At 57.1% G+C, this 20626-nt stretch overlaps 1 protein-coding gene across 1 annotated transcript in view; it reads right to left on the bottom strand.

Moving 5' to 3' along the window:
- Positions 1-17: 17 nt before the first annotated feature.
- The window catches only part of CCDC33 (coiled-coil domain containing 33), a 101528-nt gene continuing 80919 nt past the window's right edge, over positions 18-20626 (bottom strand). Inside the window, exons 13-20 of the mRNA XM_032417935.1 lie at positions 5974-6134; positions 5627-5732; positions 5291-5422; positions 5102-5192; positions 3979-4145; positions 2647-2733; positions 2215-2328; positions 18-1565 (exon numbers count right to left, since the gene is read on the bottom strand). Of these exons, the coding sequence (XP_032273826.1) occupies positions 1458-1565; positions 2215-2328; positions 2647-2733; positions 3979-4145; positions 5102-5192; positions 5291-5422; positions 5627-5732; positions 5974-6134 (966 nt within the window). The 3' untranslated portion in view covers positions 18-1457. The remainder of the gene's footprint in view (positions 1566-2214; positions 2329-2646; positions 2734-3978; positions 4146-5101; positions 5193-5290; positions 5423-5626; positions 5733-5973; positions 6135-20626) is intronic.

The following is a 20626-nucleotide window of genomic DNA, read 5'->3' as shown; positions in this document are numbered from 1 at the left end:
GAGCATGAATGGGGGACCCGAGGCAGCTGCGCTTGAAGCTCGCTCTGCTGGGACCCCCCCCAACACACACACCTACAGCAACTCAGGGGCCAGTAGGGTCACCCTCCTTGCTGCCGCAGGAGTGAGGCTCTTACCAGGCTCTGATTGGCTGAACCTTGGGTGGGAGTTCCCTGTGGGGTCTTGAGGACTTCCTGCCAAGGCCCAGCGAGAGATTTGGGGGAAGCTAGGGCCGAAGCCTGTGAGTGAGGGTCTGGTGTGAGGTGACTGACCTAGAGAATAAGAGGCCAGCGTGCTTTCTTTACCCCACCTGACCTTTCTCTGGGCCTCCCCAGGCCTCAGCTTCCTGTTCTAGGGAGATGTGTCCACTTGCCCAAGCTCTAGGCAAGAAGACTGTGGCTGAGTCTGGTACATTATTTGGATTGTCGGACGCCGGTCCCAATTTCAGCCCTCTTAACCCCTTCTGAGTCCATAATTCCTGATCTGACCGGGTGCCTGATCCTTTCTGGCCCTCTGCTAGTCAGGTCTAAGTCCTGCAGGCAGACAAGGGAGCTAATCCTGCTCAGGACAGTGGCCCTGCAGCCTTGGTCTCTTCTACCAGCATCTGTAGGCTCTGAGTCCACTCTTGGAGCCTTTCTGCTTTTCCCTACCATACAATCCTCTTTCTTGTTGACTTTCTCTCTCCTTACCGCTCCCTTTCTCTTCTCTGGGGCCAAGTTGTCTTTGACTCAGAAATGTTAGAGCTGGAAAGGGGCTTACCATCAGAGAAGGTAAGCTCTGCATGGGATAGATGGGGAAATGGAAGCCCAGAGAAGTTGCTAGAGTCACTCAAGGTCACACAGCATGCTTGCAGCTAGAATTCAGGCCTCCTGATTCTCAGCGGAGGGCTCCTTCCCTGGGCCCCATCTGCTTTCCTGTCCCTGGCTGTATTTGGACACAACATTGCCAGCTCAGCCTAGCCCGGTAAATGGGGGTATTTCACACTAATATGTAATTGATTGCCACAGGCAGGCTTTAAGTCTTTCCCTTCCTGAGAAACAGATAAACCAAACTTGGAAGAAGGGATTTCAGATATGAGATGTTTGGGGGCAAGTGGAAAGTCCCAGCCTCCCTCACATTTTCCAACAGAGCTGGCCTCTGGTCATCTCATTTCTTCTGGAGGTCTGGAAGGGTTCCTGCTTTGGAAGGCCTCTTCCCCACCCTCCTGGGTCCACTATGACCTCTGGCTCTCCCAAAATGGTAGTTTCTGGGATAGGCCTCAGGAGACTATAGCGCTGCAGTGGAGGGCCTGGGTTCAGAGTGGGGTCTGGCAGGAGGAAGCTGGGTCCCCTTGGCAGCCCTACTCCAGGAAAGAGGTGAATGCTCACTGACCTAAGGCATTTAATACAGTCATCTGGGGGGTGGAATTCCCCAGCACACAGAGAGGGAGGCCTGCTCCAGCTACTCAGGTCTGCTAAGACTCAGGTCTTTTCGGAGTTTGAGGGCTTGTTGAGCTTAGTCTCCGAGCTGGACATCAGAGGGTCCAGTTTCGAGGGTCGCCTGTGGTCCTTGGCATGGGCCAAGGAATTCTGTGGTATGCAAAGCAAAGGGAGGTGAGTACGCCCCTGCCCCGGTGAGGGGACCCATCAGAGTGCATCTTGCCTGGCAAGCCAGGCCTCAGAGGATCCAAATACAGCGGGCCATGCCTTCACAAAGGATTCCAAACCTGTTTAGCCTGGGGCCGAGCTTGAGGGGCAGCTGTGAACAGGCCTGTTTGTGCGGACGAAGCCAGCAGGCTTTCTCTCTGGCACCGTGCGCCCATCACCGGCAGGTGGGCAGCATTGAAGGGGCCAAGAGGGTGCGCTCACGGGAGAGCCTTAGGGGCTCTGGACTTGGGTGGGGGCCATAGCTACTCTGCGCAGGAGCAAACCCAGTGCTAAAGTACAGCCAGGACCAGAGCATTCCAGAAATGCCTGCAGGGGCAACCCTTCATCCACGGCCATGTCCCCTTGATTCTCACCACCACCCGTGGGAAAGGGTAGTCTCGGGGGGCTTTCTATTCCGCTTGGGCAGGTGGGGCATGGAGACCAGGCCAGGGCTCCTGATGGTAACAGGGCAGAAGCTGAGCGCAGGTCTTCCGGACAGTTCTTCTCAGGGCCCAGGGACTCGGGGTCGGGGATGGCGGCTGCCAGCCGCGCCGCCTGCACCCCACGGAGCTTGTCCAGAGAGATCACTTACGGGCAGGCCGGTGGTGACGGAGTTTGAGGGGTGCCCCAAGCCGTACTCTTGCTCCTGCAGCCGTGTGGCCAAGTCCTGCTTCTCGCGTCCCCAGAGTCGGGCCGAGTCCTCTAACTGCAGACACGGAGAGGGACAGATAGGGACCTGCTGGGCAGCAGGGCCCATCCCTGCAAGCAGGACAACCAGAGCCCGGGCAACGTGGGCCCACTACCTTCTGGAGACATCGGGCATGCCAGGGGTGGGTGGGGAGGGGCCAAATGACAGTCCGATTAAGGCACAGATGGACCCTCCTGAGTTCCAACAACATATTGAGCCCTGACCTTGGGCACACACTGAGCCACAACCCTGGTCACACTTGGAGCCTGACTCTGGTCAAGGGTTGTTGAGCGGTGAGCCTGCCCAGGATGACTGGCGCCAGCCTGGCTCACCTACCTGGCTTTCCAGGGATAGGATCCGGCTCTGAGCTCGTTCTAGCTTGGCCAGAAGGTTGAACTTGTCTGAGGTACTGGCAAGGAGATCCTGTGGGCAAAGCAGAAGCTCACACCTGGCTCCCACTGGGGACTGCAGCCGTGCGGGCTCAGGAGGCCGTGAGCTACTGAGGCAGAAACCAGCCAGGTCTGAGTTCCCAGCTCAGCTCCCCAGTGCAGAGCCTCAGACCCAGGGCCAAACCCTCTTTCCCGAGGTTGACCTGAGATGGCAGGTGCTTTTTTCACCACTGTTCTCCCCACAGATTTGGTTATATGGAGTTTCTGCACATCACTTTCTTTTTTTTTTTTTTTTAAAGATTTTATTTATTTATTCATGACAGAGAGAGAGAGAGAGAGAGGCAGAGGGAGAAGCAGGCTCCCAAGGAGCAGGGAGCCCGATGCGGGACTTGATCCCAGGACTCTGGGATCATGACCTGAGCTGAAGGCAGACGCTTAACCATCTGAGCCACCCAGGTGCCCTCTGCACATCACTTTCTAAATGTAAAATGTACCAGGCAGATTAGCTCACAGAAAGGACTCTTGAACAGGGAGTCTTTTTGTAAAGTGAGGGCTCCCCTGTCCCCGCACTTTACCCGGATGTCCACGCACCAGGGGAGCGTTCCAACAGAACTCATCTCCTATAAGTCCTGGGATGAAGAGAAAAACCCTCCTGGGTCCCCTGCCCACCCCTCTTCTGTAATTCCAAATGTCTTGTCTTTGGGTTTGCGTAAAGCAGGGGCGCCTGCGGCAGCCTTGGAGATGGAGCGGGGCCGAGGCATTTCCGGGGCCAGGGGCACCCACCTGTGCGGGCAGGGCCTCTGTGCCCTTGGAGTGGCCTGGGCCATCTGTCTCTTGCAGTCTCTCTGCCAGGTCTCCTCCTGCTCCCAACTCCCTGGGGTCCACCTGGGATGGGGGAAAAGGGCTCTCTCTCCAAGGCTGTACCAGTCCCAGGAAATGTTCCAGGACGGAGCTCAGAGAGGCTTGTGTGGAGTCCAAGTGCAGGCCAGCCAGGTGGCAGAAAGGGGTCAGGGATCAAAGGTCAAGGGCCATTAGGGGCTTGCTTTCTCCCAGGCTGCAAGAGGAGGGCAAAGGTGGAGCTTTCAGGCCCATGTGTGTCCCCCAGGAGGAAAGAGGCGGGCCTGAGAGTTGGCACTCCAGGAGTCTCCAGGCACATCGGGGACCCTGGGAAGCCTAGCTCGGGATCGTGGTCTTCAGCTTGGATTGGGCTGGGCACGGTTGCTGAGCGCCCGGCAGCCGGCTCAGGCAGGCCCAGGCCCCGTGTGGGGGCGGCTCTTACCGGCAGCGCCTGCTGCTGCAGGATAATGGGCGCTGACTGGTGGCGGTTCTTCTCCAGCTCTGCCCGCAGCCTGGAGTTTTCCGCCAGCAGGACTGAGTACAGGTCCGCAGGCAGGTTCTCTCCCGTCGGCCCCGGGGGAAGGCCAGAGGCGGAGAGCATGGGGAAGGCTGCAGACGTGGCCACAGCTCTTCGTGAGACAGGCTTTCCTGCCCGCCTGCCCCCAGCCTGATCTGCCCCAGTATTTTGCTCCATTCTGCCCCTCCTCTGCTCCCAAGCCTTCAATGGCTCCCTGCTGCCAGGGGAATCAGAGCCACGCGCCTCAGCCCATCCTAGACTCTTTAGAATCTGACCCCCGTGTTCTCCATAACCACTCCCCGGCCTTTGGTCCTGGGTCGATTTTAACTCTTCACCTCTCCCTCTCCTCCCTTCTCTGCTCCTGCCATTGTCACTCCCTGGGCCTTTGCCCTCCCTAGGCTGCCTTGCCCTCTCTCATCCCACTCTGGGATGACCTCGGGGTTCCTGAAAGGCAGCCCCAGCTTGCACAGTTTTCCAAAGGCCTTCCGAAATGCACCCCCCCACACACACACACCCTTGCAGTGAAGGCTGCCACAGGGCTGGGCACATGGGGCTTCCCGGCTGGCAAGGCTGCACACATGGCTCAGGGAAATCCTCTGCCCGGGGCCGGCCTGGGATGGCGGGACCTGGTTCTTCCCCCCTTCCCCCAGAGACCCCTCAGACTGGCCCTTCTAGGTGGCTCTGGTTAACGTCAGTGGAGGAAACAAACAAGTGCTGTTTGTTTTGTAGAAGCAGACTCTGAAGACAATGGGGAGATGAGGAAGTTCCAGAAGGGCCCGGGCAGCCCCTGCCTGCTCACTCCAGTCTGCGGGGCCTCTCTGTGGCTCTGAGCAGGGTCTGCTGTCTTTCTAGCTTGGTTCACACACTGTCCCCATGTGTCCCGAGGGGCTTCCTGGCAGGAGAAGGGAGCCCAGGGGACCTTTGGGAGCCCCTCACTGCCTGCCTCAGTAGGGGGGTAGCATCCTTTGCCCCAGGTCTGCTCCTGAAGCCGATGCTCCAGGAAGGCCGGGCCCCCAGGGATGGGACAAAAGCTGCGGAGCAGACTCACCCATGGTGGGCTTTCCCTGCAGCCTGTTGAGCAGGGGCTCCTTCCTGTCCCGCAGCTTGTCCTCCAGCACCCGCTCCATCTTCTCGATTACCTGGAGGGCAGAGCACAAAGGCTGGGCTGGCCGCGGGGGTATGGCGCACCTCCCTGCCCCGGGCTGGCGCCTGGCGGGCTGGTCCCTGTGGCACCTGCCTTCTCCTGGTGCCGCACGGTCTCCTCCAGCGCCTTCATCTTCTGCAGCTTGTCCTGGTACCGCTTCAGCAGCGCCGCCTGTGGCTGCTGAGCCTGGTGCAGGAGGAGAAGCTCCTTCTCTCGATCATTCTTCTGATGGTGGGGGAGGGGAGGGGGCGGGGAAAGAAGGGGTGCCCGGGGTTACCCTTGGCCCCTCTGCTGAGCCTCCCACTGCAGTGTCCCCTTCCCTCCACGCCTCTCTCCCTTCTGCTCCCAGACGCTGCTCTGGACACCCCCCAGCTCCCTTCCTCTCTGCTCCTCCTGCCCTCTGCCCCCCACCCCCCAGCCCCAGCTCACTCGAATCAGCTCATTCTGCAAATGCTGCACTTTGTCCCTCAGTTTCTTCAGGTCCAGCTCACTCAGCAGCAGTTTCTGCTTCATGGACACTGGTGGGGTGGGGGAGCTGTCTCAGGGAAGAGGCATCTCCCAGCTCAGCAGAGCTGGGGGGGCAGGGACAAGTGTCTCTCAGTCCTGGGGATCGAGACAGGACTGGAGTCTCCATTCCCCATCCCGGAGAGGACCCCACCAGTGTCCAGGAGCAGGCACAACTGGGAAAGTCTCCCCACCACCCTGGTCTGCAATCCAGAGCCTGGGCTCGGGCAGGCACCCGGATGCTCTCAATGGCCCCTATACCCTCATCCAGCTTCTGGGCTTTGTTGGCGTTGTCCTGCTCCTCTTCCCCCTCCTCCTGGGCCAGCTGGCTCCTCAGCGTGCGGTTCTCGGCCTCCAGCATGCTGGTGTGTTTCCGCAGCGACAGGATGTCCTCTGCCATCTTCTGCATGGCCCGCCGGTAGTTGTTCATCTCCTGCGGGTCCCAGAGCTCAGAACCAGGTCCCCAGTCCCACTGGGACCTCCACCCCACATCTGCACCCCCACTCGGAATTCAGCGGGCCAATGAGCAGAGTGAACCCCAAGCTGTGCCCTTGAGTCTTAGCAACTCCTTAAGGGGGTGGTAATGACTCGACCTCCACTTCTCCTGGCCATGGGAGAGCAGTCATGCCAATGGTCTCTCCCAGGGGCCATGTGTCTTCTTGTGATGCCAACGAGGAGGGACCTGGGGCTCGCACCCCTGGTGAGGGAGCTCATTAGTAGCAGAGACTCGAAAGGCCCCGGGGCCAGGTTTCCAGGGCCTGGTTAACTCCGAGCCATTTCTCTGCCTTCTCCTTCTCCCCTTTTCTAATCCCTGTCCTTCCTCATGTCACTGAGAACCCGGAGAAGAACCTTCAGAACTCCCAGTGAATGCTACTTGGGAGCTGAGCCCAGGCCCCAGCTACCCCGACCACCCCGGGGGGCAGGAAGAGACATCCGGTAGGCCCAGGAGACCCAGATAAAGACTCGAGGTCAGGACTGGGATCTACAAGATCTAGGGTATGAGGTGGGGCCAGGATCTACCAGATCTAGGGTATGAGGTGGGGCCAGGCTGCTGGGCTCTGTCTTTGATTAGGAGTAACAATAGTCCTAATATCTGATGCTCGCTGAGCACCGAGTGTGCTCTGGGTTAGGCCCTCCCTCACTTAGTCCCCACACCGAGCCTCACATCTAGCCTGTCATCATCCTCATTGCACTGACGGGGAAACCAAGGTCCAGAGAGGCGTGTAACTGGCTCAGGCACAAAACTAATGAGTGGCAGAGAGAGGGTCTGAGACTCAGGCCTGCTAGTCCTCGAGTCTGTGTTCTTAAGTGCTATGCAATCCTGCCAGATGCCCCTATCCGGGGAAACTGCACAGTATGCTGAGAAGTGCTAGGAGCAGCTTCCTGAAAAGGATGATTGGTGTAATCTCAGTTTGGGAAAAAAATTAATGTCTGCCTTCATGTATGCATAGGAGATGGATGGGCTACATTAATGGCCTTTGCTTTGTAATAAAAATTCCCTACTGTTATTTATAAAAAAGTTTTTAAAAGGGAATTTCTTAAATATAAATATAAAAGAAGCACCCAAAATGTGAGGCCAGGAAGGTCGATAGAGGGGGAGGAGGTGGAAGCGGGGGAAGTGAGGCGGGCAGAGTTTGCTAAGCCCTGGAGGCCGGTGGCCCTCCTGAAGCTGCGGAGGCTTGGCATGTGGGAGTGGGGGCTCCTGGGCCAAGCCAGGCCCCCAAGTTTCCAGGAAGCAGAGCTCGGCCCCCAACTCCCTCCTGGGCCCCCTGCTGACTGCGGCTGTGGCCTGGCTCCTGGCCACTCCCTCCAACCTGCTGCATGTGGGCCACTGGCTCCTTGGAGAAGGGTTCCCAGACAGCGGGGACTCATCAGACACCACTTGTCACCTGCCACTGTCTAGCCTTCTGGCCGGGCTCCCTCTAACTGGTGCCAGTGCAGGGTCCATCTCCCCAGCACCTGCCCCAGTTGAGTTCCAGGTCTTGGTGCCTCTAGATCGGCCCATCTGGTGTCCTTGGGCAGCATCATTAACTAAGAGACTCGGCCTAGAGACTGCACACACACACAGGGCCTTGCGGTCAGGCTTTGGTCAGATGCCCAGTGTGGCCACTGACTCACTGAGCCTAGACAGGCCCCTCCAGCTTCTGAACCTCAGATCCCTCTGACAGGCTAAGCACGGGGTTGCTGCGGAACTCAGAGTCAGCGCGTGCGGCAGCTGGCTCAGGCCTTGCCCAGGACAGGTATGCCCTGGATTCTCATCCCATTCTCATCCTGCCCCATTTCTGCTCAGCGGCTGCTTTAATTATCAGGTCAGACCCCTTCCTCCTCGTCCTTGTTGCCCAACACGCACGACAGAGAGTGCCCACCCCTCTGCGGGGCCCTGCATCTTCCATCTATGGCAGCCCCGAGACCGACACGGGTGTGGGAGGCCCAGGAGACTGTCAAGAGGAAGCACGTGTTATTTTGGAAAAGGAAATTTGTCCCTCTTCTCCTTCCCCGGCCCCGTTTTGGCTTTCATTATGTCGTCTCTGAATAATTAAAGCAGTATCCAAATGGGTTTCTTTGCTTGTAGGATTAAATCTCCTAGAGGAACACACACACACATGCAAGAGTAGTGTTCCAGGATGCTCAGTGAGTTCAGTCCACAGACTTCTGCCGGGGCCGCATGGAGTACTCACAGAGAGTGACCTTGGTAGCTTGTTCTGACACAGAGAGATGTTGGCACAATACTGTTAAATAAAAAAAAGCATGTGGCAAATTGCTATGATCCCATCCAAAATGTGTGTGTGTGTGTGTGCATGTGCGTGTGGGCATGCATACAGGTGTATAAGAGCAGTGGTTGCTGCTCTGTTTGGGAGGGGAAAGGAATACTTATTTCCTTTCTAATCATATATATTTTTAATATAATATATAAAAATATATATATTTGAGAGAGAGAAGGAGAGAGTGTGTGAATTTGTGGGGGGGGTGGATGGGCAGAGGGAGAAGGAGAGAGAGAATCTTAAGCAGGCTCCACGCCCAGCATGGAGTCCAACATGGGACTTGATTTCAAGACTCTGAGATTGTAACCTGAGCCGAAACCAAGAGTCAGGCACTTAACCAACTGAGCCACCCAGGTGTCCCTCATTTTATATTTCTAATAAGAATATATCCATATATTATTCATCTAATTTAAAATAATTTTAGGGGCGCCTGGGTGGCTCAGTTGGTTAAGCGACTGCCTTCGGCTCAGGTCATGATCCTGGAGTCCCGGGATCGAGTCCCACATCGGGCTCCCTGCTCAGCAGGGGGTCTGCTTCTCCCTCTGCCCTCTTCCCTCTTGTGCTGTCTCTCATTCTCTCAAATAAATAAATAAAATCTTAAAAAAAAAAAAAATAAAATAAAATAATTTTAATCTAAACACAATGGGGGTCACACCATGTTCATGGATTGAAAGATGTAATATTTGAAGAATTAGTTCTTTCCAAAATTGATTTATAGATTTAATGCACTTCTGATCAAAATCATAACTTGTGTGTGTGCGTGTGTAGAAATAGACAAGCCGATTCTATAATAGGTGAGAAATAAAAAGGGCAATATAACTAAAATTATTTTTGAAGAGGAACAATTGGGAAGACTTACTTTATCAGCTATCAAGACTTATGATAAAGTAACAGTAATTAAGACAGGGTAATATCAGTGCAAAGATTGATAAGTAGGTCAAAGAGGTAGGATAGAGAGTCTTGAAACAGACCCACATGTATATGGACTCTTAACTCATGACAAGGATGGTATTCAAGGACTGCAGGGATAAGACTGTGATTGTAGTAGATGATACTGTGTCAGTTTGATATCTATATAGGAAAGGGGAAACTTGGCTGCCATCACATATCATAAACAACAATAAATTCCAGGAAGATGGAGATCTAAGTATAAAATGTAAAACAGTAAGGATTCTAAAAGACAAGGATAAGAGTATCATTAAGAACTTCAGGGAGGAAAAGCTTTTGAACAACAGGACACAAAAAAGCACAAGTCAGAATGGAAAGGATTGATAAATTTGGTCCATTTAAGAACCCCTATTCATGAAAAGACATTATTAAGGGAGTGAGTGGGCAAGACCAGTAGGAGATATTTGCAACACACACGACAGACCGTCGGCTCATATTCAGATATAAAAATAACTCTTACAAATAAGTAAGAAAAAGACAGACCACTCAAGGGAATAATGGACAAAAGATTGAACTGGCACTTGACAGAATAAGTCAATAAGCATGTGAATTGGTGCCCACCCTCTTTAGTCATTTAAAACCACAACGAGATATTACTATACGCCCACTAGAATGACAAAAACAGAACAAAACAATCCCAACCGTGTCAAATGTGGGTGAGGGTGTGGAACACGTGGAACACTTCTTCACTGTTGGGGGACCTGAAGAGCCACCACCACTTTGGAGAACCCCCTGCTTATAGGATACTATTCAGGTTGAATGTAGGCATAGCCTACGATCCTGCAATTATACACCTGGGTGTATTATACCCAGCACAAATGCATGCATCCACGCATCAGGAAGCAGGTGTGAGAACATTCCTCGCAGCATTATTTGTATTAATCCCAAGTGGAAATCACACAAATGTTCATCACAGTCGAACGGAGACATACAATGGAATATAAACAGCGGTAAAAATAAATGAGCACCAACGACATGAAACCACAGGGAGGAAGCTCTCACACATAATCTCAAGCAAAAGAAGTCGGACACGAAGTACCTACCCTATGATTCCATAGAGATTTGGCTCAAATCGAGGTCCCCCCCATGTTGGATCCCTGCTCCTCCAGAAGTCTGCTTCTTCCTCTCCCTTTGCCCCTGCCCCCGTCCCGCTCTCTCTTGCACACGCACACACACTCTCTCTCAAATAAATGAATAAAAGAATTTATTTATTTATTTGACAGAGAGAGACACAGCGAGAGCAGGAACACAAGCAGGGGTAGTGGGAGAAGGAGAAGCAGGCTCCCCGCCTAGCAGGGAGCCTGATGCGGGGCTCGATCCCAGGACCTGGAATCATGACCTGAGCCGAAGGCAGCCGCTTAATGACTGAGCCACCCAGGCGCCCTAAATGAAAACAAACCAAAACAAAAAAACCCAGGCAAACTGAAGCACTAGAATTAGAAGTCAGGGTGGGAGATCTATGCGGGGAGCTGGGGGGCGTGACTGGGAGGTGCGGGGGGAGTTTTTGAGGTGCTAGCAGTGCTGCACCTCTTGACCTGTGGGACACGCGGGGCTGACACACATATGTTCACTTTGTGATAAATCACTGCAGCGAAGACATTTATGTTTTGTGCATTTGTCTGAATGTGTGTACTCCACATAAAAGAGTTAAAAACATTTAATGAATTAAAAACTAAATGAATCCTGGCTCAAGTCTGCTTAAGTCCACGAAGCCTCCGCACCACAGTTCTCCTCCGGGGACCCTCCAGCTCTCAGCGACACTGGGTTCCTCTCAGCCCTGAGTTTTGGATGCTCCCGGAGGGGCCCTGCTCCCAGGCCCTCCTGGCAGCATCTTCCGGCCATGAGGCCCTCTCCAGGCCTACGGCGGAGGGCCCGGCAGAGTCTGCTCCGCCTGCAGGCAGGGCCCTCTGAGGACCAGCAGGCGTGCACACTGATCCTTGTCAGGGGCCTACACAATGCCTCAGAAGATCCTGTGAGACTGATGGCTTCAGTGACACGTCCAAATTCAACTGGCCTGCAAATATGGGTCTAGCACTGGAACCCAACTCTACTCGAAAAACTATGCTCCTTGTACCTCCTTGATTGAGGAAGGCTGGGGCTTCACCCAGAGAGAAGAAGAAAGAATGAGTCCTGGCTTGGTTTGGAGCTCAATCGATCTACAGAAATTGAGTGGCACTGATCGGGGAGTAGCCAGTGTCCACCTGATGTCCCAAGGCCCCATTCTGCCCTTTGTCCCCGAGGTCAAGGCTGCCTCGGGGCAGAGGTGGAAGAAAGGGTTCCCCTATCTTCTCTTCAGGGAGCCAGACGTGCCCAGGCCTCCCTGCGTCAGGAGAGGTGGCCATGTGGCCTCTTCTTACTGTCCCCACCCCAGCTGGCCCCGGCTGGGAAGAAGACCGCAGATTCGAATGCGCCTGCCTGATCCCACTGCCGGCTCCCCAGCTTCTCCTCCAGATGCGCCCAGTCCGAGGTAGGGGTAGGGGGCCAGGGGCCCCGGGCAGGGCAGAGCTCTGCTGGATGCGGGAGCCCTGCGCACGGCAGTCTGGGTGTTGGGGGGCGGATGCGGAGGGCTGAGATCGTCACAGCTGGCCGTGGTTCCGAGTGAGCTCCTGAGGTTTGCACCAGCTTCCTCCCAGCTCAGTGTCAACTCAGAGGCCTGGCATCGAGGCCTCTCGCAGGTACTCGAGCCACCCTGCCCCTCCAGCACATGCTCTCACACCCGCACTCATGCTGAGCACTGTGCGCGGAACCCCCATTCCCACACCTGACCTTCGTCTTTTTTACAGTCCACAGGGCAGGGCGCGTGTGCGTATGCACGTACGCCTGTGCGCGTGGTGGGGGTGGGGGGGAGCGGGGGACGGCCCCCCCTCCTCTCATCCAGGGCCCCACTCTTTCCAAGGGCCCATTGTTCTCGAACTCTAAACAGTCCTGGGGGTGAGCAAGGCTCTCCTTCTAACACCCCCCACACACACACATAAAGAGAGCTGAGGCTCAGAGCGAGGGAAAGAGAAGTGGAGGGAGCATGACTCCTGGTGAAGTGGGGTGTCCTAGCCTCGGCCAGATGGCCCCTCTGGGGGGAGGGTCGTGGGTCCTTTGGGACTTTGCCCTGTGGAGATGAGCCCTATAGACCTTCCACAGGCTGCTCTGACACCCCGGCCTGGCTGCTGTCTGCTAGTGGGCTCTCCCCGGGAGGAGGGAGGGGGATCCTGGCTTACCTCCCTCAGTCTCTGCCCTGGCCAGCGCCCCCTATCCGTGGGACCCAGAAGGGTGGCTGCCCGGTGGCCCACCCTCCCTCCTCAGCTTCACCCACCTCCACCGCTGAGCAGCGACCTTGGGCAGCGAGGCCGAGGCCGGGCTGGGGAGCTGCAGCCTGCAGGCGGGTAGCCCTGACCTCTCCCCGCAGCCTGGGCGAGGCTCTCCCCTCAGGGCCACGCTCTGCGTCACAGCCCAGCCTTGAGAACACGCAGGACACCATGGCCCGGATTCCCGTTGTGGCTCTGCCTCTCTGCTCCCTCTTTCCCCCCAGTTCCCAGCCTGTTCTGGGGGCGGTGGACAGGATCTCAGCCTCTTCCCTGTCTCCTCCCTGGGCTAGCACATCCTCTGGGGACACTGCTCTACCCGTGCCTGACCCCGAGTGCCCACCCCCTGGTCCCCCACAGGACCCTGGCTCTCAGAGTCTGTGGAGGCAAGAAGCATCAGGTCGCCCCAGATTCAAATAATCCCTCTGCCCCTCTGTGAGGGTGGCGGCCACGCTCTGAGCCTCAGGGTCCTCAGCTGTGGAGTGCGAAAAGAGCCCTAAGACAAGGGGTGGTTGGGGGGTGAGTGGGTGTGAGGAGGGCCAGCGCGGGCCCTGGCCCAGAGGATGACTCTGACTACTGTCCCCATACCACCTTCTGAGTGCTTTAAAAAAATTATTCTTACAATAGCCCCGAGTACCAGGCAGAGGAGGTAGGATTATCCGACTCCCCCCATTTTGCAGAAACTGAGGCCCAGCCCCCACCTCAAGCCTGAAGGGGGCAATGCTTACCACACCCCTCCCCCTCAAGAAGTTCTTATGGGGGAACCTGAGGTTACCTCATCCAAGTGGGGGCGTTCCAATATACCTGGAACCACTACCAACTTGGTTGACCAGAAACGCTTTTAGACCCTCGTTGTCTAAATGCCCAAAGTCACAGAGACCCAGTTATAAAGCCGAGGCTGGAAGCAGCTCAATAAACATGCAGTCAGCCAACCTTTGCTGAGCCCCAGTGTCCCAGGTCTGTTCCATGCTGGGGCCAGGGAACAGAGGAGCCCCCGCTGTCCCTCCCTGCCTGCCCTGGTCCCCTATCTACACAGAGATGGCAGGAAGTGCCCGCGGCAGAGGGGAGCTCAGAGGAGGCTCCTAACCCAGACTGGGGGGGGCTGGGAAGGCTTCCTGGAGGAGCTGATAATCTGAGTTGACTCTTGAAGATGAGTAGGTGTTACCTGGGGATGGGGGTGGGGGCTCTCGGGGCAGAGGAGACGCTGTGGCAAAGGCAGGGAGGTGAGTGTGTGATGAGGAACAGAGCAGGGGAATTTCTGGAAAGCAGGGGACAGGGAGGAGAGTGTAAGGGTATGGCTGGAGAGGGGGCAGGGCAAACAGAAGAGGATCTTGAAGGCTCCTCTCAGGGGCTTGGACTTGTCCTGTAGGGTCACTGAAGGTCCTAAGCGGTGAGGCAGGTGTGTGTGTGTTTGTGTGTGTGTGTGTGTGTGTGTGAGAGAGAGAGAGAGAGAGAGAGATAAGACCCCTCTGGCTGCCCAGCACAGAGGGAATGCAGGGCAGGTGCAGTGAGCCAGGCAACAAGGGATGGCACAGAGCCGGCAGAGGCAGCGGGCATAGAGGTGAGGGCAGGAGCTGCAGGAGGGAGGAGGAAGAGGGGGAGGAGGAGGAGGGGGAGGAGGGGGAGGGGGAGGAGGAGGAGTCATCCTCTGTGGTCTTGGGGGACAGGGAAGAGGTGCATGCACCCAGTGGGGAGGAAGAGGAGATGTTAGCCTGGGGAGGGGTGAGGCATGTGGGGTGAGGGGTGGTCACAGGCAGTTGATGGTGGTCAAGCTTGGGGAGCATCCTGGCTGGAGACGGGGTGGGAAGGGCAGCCCATGGAGGTCTAAGGGAGGCCTTGGAAGGAAGGAGATTTTCCAGAGTCAGGGAAGTGTAGCATGAGGAAGGGGACTCCAGGATGAAGGTGATAGTGGGAGAGGAGCCTTCAAGTTCAGGGCAAGTGCCAGAAAGGTGGGAGAGAGAGGGGCGGGGCAGCTGGCAAAGCCAAGGCCATGGAGCTTCAGAGAGGAGTGTCTTTGGGTCACGGTTCATTGGGTAAGACAGCCTCTCCCCCTGCCGCCTGCAGATAACCTGAAGACCAGTCGGGACAGAGCTGAGGGACACGGGAACACCACACAGCCACGATAAAGAGGAACCACAGCGCGGAGCTGCTCACAGAGGCAGCTCACACACAAAGTGCAACAAGAGAACCACACGCAAGACGACATGATGCCCTTTAGAGAAAGGTCAGCCCTGGGCTGTTAGGACGCAGGGCCCGGGGAGGCACACTTAGGCGGTGACAGGATAAAGCATCAAAGCCAGATGAGAAGCCACCGCCGATGTGGTCATGTCGGGGAGGAGGGGGACGAGGGGCCTCTGGGTGCCGGCGCTGTTCTAGTCCGTGCCCTGGGTGGTGGTGGCAAGGGCATTTGCTTTCTAAGAATTTGGTTGTGGTGTTTTTTTTTTGTTTTTTGTTTTTGTTTTTTTACGTTCAATGCAACCCACGTGAGTTACATTTCTCCATTTAAAGGTTTTTGAAAAAAAGCAAGAAGGGGGCGCCTGAGCGGCTCAGTTGGTTAAGCGGCTGCCTTCGGCTCAGGTCATGATCCCAGGGTCCTGGGATCGAACCCCACATCGGGCTCCCTGCTCAGTGGGGAGCCTGCTTCTCCCTCTGCCTGCCGCTCTGCCTATCTGTGCTCTCTCTGTGTCAACTAAATAAATAAAATCTTAAAAAAAAAAAAAGCGAAAAGGCGAGAAGGCTCAACAGCTTCTGATGTGCAGAGGGAGCCTCTGGGCGTGGCCTTGAGGAGGTGACCCCTGGTGACCTTGGCCTGTGCTCTGAATGCCAGAAGGCGGTGAGGGGGACAGTGAGGTTGAGAAGGGACAGAGGGAGGGGGAGAGGCGTGGGGGTGGACAGAGAAAGGACTTTCAGGAGAATGAGGAGATAGGCAGGGAGGGGGTGTATGGGAGTCCGGCGCTGGAGCAGGGGTAAGAGCAGGGAGGGACTTCACTCTCTGAGGGGAAGGAAGAAGCTTGAGGCCAGGGCAGGTGTAGACAGGTGTCGGATCAGAGGCCGTGTGGGTGGCAGGGCTCGGCAGTGGGTGGGGTGGGTGCAGAGGGTGGGCGGTGAGCCTGAACCAGGGCGGCAGGTTTGCTGGGCCTGGCACTCACCCTTCCCCCCTTTGCCCTTCCCTGGGCAGCCATCCACCCTCCGGGTTGCCAGGCCAAGGACGCGTCGCGGGCAGGCCCAGGCTCCTGTCCTGTGATTTGCCTCCGCAGCCGGCAGAGGGCAGCCACCTCCCACAGATGCTCTGCCTTCAGGTCTCGGAATAAGGCCGGCCTGAGCAGGCCCCACAGCTCAGGGGTGGGGAAGGGTGGGGGAGGGGCATAGGGGGCTGTCTTGCTCTCCAGCCCCACACACGTCCTTCCTCCAAAAGGTCCTGCCCATCTTCCTACACCTGCCTGTGAACTCCCATCTCCGAGGTTCTGATGGGCGTCCTCTCCCAAAAATCACCCGTGGGGGTCAGAGAGGTGCGGTGCCTTGTCCAAGGTAACACAGCAAAGCCCAAACCTCACTGGACCTGGATGTAGTTTAGAAAGTGTACCAAACACACACATGAACGCACACACACCCCAACTAAATCTTTGCAAATCAGACCGGATTCTTCTATCCACCTGGGAAGCCACACTATGGACACTAGGCACAAGCAGGGCCTGCCGGGGTCATGGGGCCCAAGAACTGGAGCTCCCCCTTGTTGAACGCCTACCACTGGCCAGGCCCTTTCCATACTGCTCCTCTAATTCAAACAATGAGCCTGCAGGGGAGGCACTTCCACTCCTACTTCCCAAGGAGGAAGCCGAGGCCCACGGGGGCAGGGCTGGGTGATCTGCTCGAGGCTGCCCCACCCATAGGGCCCGAGCCGCAGGCTGACTTGGGTCTCGCTGAACGTTGTTGAAGGACTGTCCTACAGGCCCAGGGAGCCAAGCCTGGGCTGGGGAATCGGAGCTACGGTCTTCCAGGGGACCAGGTAAGATGCCACTCTGCCCTTGAGTTTCTCCTTCCCCAGGGACTGGGGGTGTTTGTCCTTGGCCAGGTGTCTACTGGGGGAGGGGAGGTATGCACATCACCTTGGCCTGTGTGAGCGCCTTCAAGCTTGTACGGTGCTCTTAGGGCCCATCCGGGCTGCTTTTCTGAGTCAGAGGGAGGAAGATTCCCAACCCCCTACTCCCCACCCCACACCTCCCTGCCCCAGGCCTGGCCAGGCCTATTTCCTGGTGTCGCTGCACCCCTACACCAGGCTGCGAGGGGCCAGTTTTACTTCCTCAGTACCCCTCTCTGCCGATAATGAAACCAGCCAATAATGTAGTGCTTCTGCCCCCACCCATGGGATTTCCTCTGCCCAGAAGGGGCATCTCCTGGTGGCATTCCCCCTCGTGGCGAACTGGTCTGATCTCTGTAGGCTCCTCCTACAGGCAGACCTCCTGGTTCTCTGCTTTTTTGGGCTCTCTTTGTGCTGCCTCCAAACACAACTTCCTCTCCACAAGATGACGAAGATGGTTTAAAATGCTGTGTTCCTCCTCTCAGGGAGAGGTGGGGTCTAGACCCTGCCTTATAACTGGACGGGTCTTAGAGAATTGCAAAGGCAGCACTGGGAGGTTCGGGGACTTCCCTGCAGCTGCCACCTCCCCCCGGGGACACTTGCTGTCCCCCAGGGAAGAAGCCCCTGAGATGGCCAAGCTGTGAGGAAGCCCCAACTGATGGTGTGGGAGGAGCCATGTCCGCCCAGCCCCCGGGCTCCAGCCCCCTGCCCTCCCATGTCAGCCGAGGACCCAGCCGCCATGGATGGAGACCAGCCCTCACTGCTATGTTCCGCTTAGCTCCTGACACAAAGAACAGAGAGAGAATAATACAAGAAAAATGATCACTTTAAGTCACAATGTTTGGGGTGGTTTGTTATGCGGCAGTAGATAAATGGCACCTTCTCTCTGGCCTCTGGAGCCCTTCAGTGGCTCCCACACGCCCTCGTGATAAACTGCCAGTTCGAATTTCAAGCCATCTCTCCCAGCAAAATTAGACTCCCTTCAGAAATTGGCCATGGCCACTCTGATCATGGGCCAGCCTTCCTGAGCCCCTCGCTATCTCTGAAGCCTTGTTCCCTCTGTCAAGAAGCCATCCCTGATCCTCTTCCCCCCAGACTGGGACTCCCCTTCCCTCCAGGGACCAGCAACACACTCTCCCTCCAGCTCCTGGGGCACCCTGGCAGCATGGAAGGGCCTCCCATCCTCTCTGCAGACTCTGGTGGCATCCCGAGATGGGGAAGGAGGGCCAGGCAGTCCCCCCAGGACTGTTGGCCAAGGACACTGCTCCAGCCGGATTTGCCATGCTCTGATCGCAGAGCTCCCGCAGGTACCCTTAGGATGTCTGAGAGGCTACTCTGGGCCAATCTAAGCTATCCAATACCTTGGGAATTGGCCTCATTTCGTTAAAATAAAATGGATACACTCAGCCTGTGCAAATTGGCGCTGGCCTTCCCCAGTTCCTGAGATCAGAGCTCTGAGCAAGGGCCCAGTGCTAGGGGGCTGTCTCCAGGAGGCAGGGCCTGAAGAGGGGGGAGGGGGAATTGTGCTAAGCATCTGCTGACGGGGACAGCCCTCTCCCAGGGCTCAGGGCTCATTCTGACCAAATAGCCCCTCCCTCACAGGTACACCCAGCGTCACACCTGTAAATCCATGACCTCTCTACCCTTGGTCACTGCCCACCCAGTGGAGTGGGTGGGGCACAAGTGTGACAGCAGAACCCTGTGGCCACCAGAATAGGCTCTTCCTCTCCCTCATTCTTTCTTGAACTTCATCACCACCGGAAGGAGGGAGGGTCAGGGAGGCCTGAGAGCCCCTCTGGCTGGAGGGCACATGAGGCTGGGGCTGGCCCACCCGAGGTCAGGCGGCAAGGGCATGGCCAAGTGGGAGGGGCCGGACTCCAGGCCGCCCAGGGCGGGGCTTGGCAGAGGCAGGGTGCCTCGGGGGTGGGCGCCTGCGGGTGTTGCGAGTCTGGATGATCACTTCACCTGCCACCACTCTTGAGGCAGCCCGGGGGGCTCTGCTTCTGGATCAAGGGCAGTCCAGAGCTACAGAAGGTCCTAGAGCCAGGGCCCTGCTCACCCCAGATCCCTGCTCCCCATTCCCCTTGAATGTCAGCCGAGTCTGTGCAAATTGCTGTTTAAAACAGGTTCCTGAGGGGGAGGCAGTCGCTTCTTTGTTCAGCTCAAGGTTACAGCAAAGAAACAAAAGGAGTGCATTGTCTCTTCCTTCTGTTCCTTATTTTCCTTTCTGCCGCCTCAGAGACGGTGCCTTTTGTGCTTAGCACAGTGAAGCTCAGAGGGGTGGTGAGGCCTTGGCCAGCGCTGACCCCAGCCCCAGCCTAATTGGCCCCTGCAGGAGCCAGGGGGGCTGATTGGGCTGGGTCCAGACAATGGGGCTGGGGGTGGGGCAGGCTTGGGGGAGGAGCTTCCTGGAGGATGCTCCGTCTTTCCATTCCTATTTCCCTTCCCAACCTTCCCAGAATCGTGCCCCACCTTCAAGGCTCTACCTACCCTGGGCCCTCCTCCTCCAGGAAGACCCTCTGGACCACCCCACGCCCAGCCATCGATCACTCCTTCTCAGGTCTGTGGCTCAGAGTCCTGCCTCTCCTGGACTCAGCCTGGGGCTGGCCCTTGCCTCCGGCCCAAGGAACTGCAGGGCCAGGCACTCAGGAGGCTGTTGAGGAGCTAGACCCCAGCTCTGGCCTCTGCTTATTCTTCCATAAGGAATCTCTGATCGCACTGGTCACCTCCTGCCATAATCCTCTCTGGTTAGAGCTTTGCTGCCTTTGAATGTCCCTTGTGGGCGGGGCGGGGGAGAGCCCTGGCTAGAGTCTAGAATCCTGGGTTCTAATCCAGCCTCTGCCCACAGCTGGTGTATAACCTTAAGCAAGGCCTTTGCCCACTCGGTGCCTCCTCATCTGCAAGCTGGCGTGTCGGTCCCGGCTGGGGGTGTGCTGCCAGCTTCTTGCCACAGGGGAGGAGCAAATGCTTTGGCGACTGGGGTGCAGTCACTGACCCACGCGGCGCAGGGCCCCTGGCCAGGCGCTGATCCACTTCCTCTCCCATGCCCCCATCTACCTCACCCCTTCTCCCTCACAGCCCTCATGAGCTGTGCCCAACCTGCAAGCCTTCTCTGCCTGACAGCCCCGAGCTAGCCCAGGCCCAGCCACTTTCTAGGACGTAGGGCTAGACCTCCAAGAGGCCAGACCCGGGCCTGGGTTAGCAGGAGGGTTAGTGTGAGCTCAGGTGGCCGGGGCCGGGGCTGGGGCTGGGGCCCTGTGGAAGATTCCCTTGGCCACGGGCCTGTGGGGGCCACCGCCTGCAGGCCTGATCTTCTGGTCCTCCCTGCCCCTTGCTCCGGGATCACTTCTACTGGTTGCCAGGCAACACACCCCAACACACTGCTTGCTAGGTGAGCCAGCCCCTCCTCCTGGGACCAGTGGGTGTGGAGGCAGACTTACAGAGCGGCTGTCCCGGAGGCCTGGGGCAGCCTTGGGGGCTGGAGGGGACGGGGACTCTGGCTCCCCCATCTTTCTTGCTGGCCGTCCTGTTCCCCGGGATAGGTCCCTAGGGACTGTTGCTACAACAAGTGACTGCCTGGTGACGGAGCCCAGCCCTGAACTGGAGCAGGCCGACTCGAGGGGCCACTTTCCCTTTGTTCCAGGGTGGGGAGCCTCTGGGTGGGGTAGCTGGCGTCAGGCTAGGCTCATTCCTTGGCCAGGGAACTGCAAGGAGATGGCAGGGCCTGGGAGGGCTGTGGGGCCGGGAGACCAGGAATGGGCAAGGCCCCAAGGGCTCCGGCCTTCTGTCTCCCCCAGCCCCAGTCTCGGCAACCCTCTGCCCCTAGCCTGCCCTGAGGCTA

This window comes from Phoca vitulina, unplaced genomic scaffold (assembly GCF_004348235.1).
Source record: "Phoca vitulina isolate PV1807 unplaced genomic scaffold, GSC_HSeal_1.0 scaffold20, whole genome shotgun sequence".
Classification (NCBI taxonomy): Eukaryota; Metazoa; Chordata; class Mammalia; order Carnivora; family Phocidae; genus Phoca; species Phoca vitulina.
This window is presented reverse-complemented; position numbering and strand designations above follow the sequence as displayed.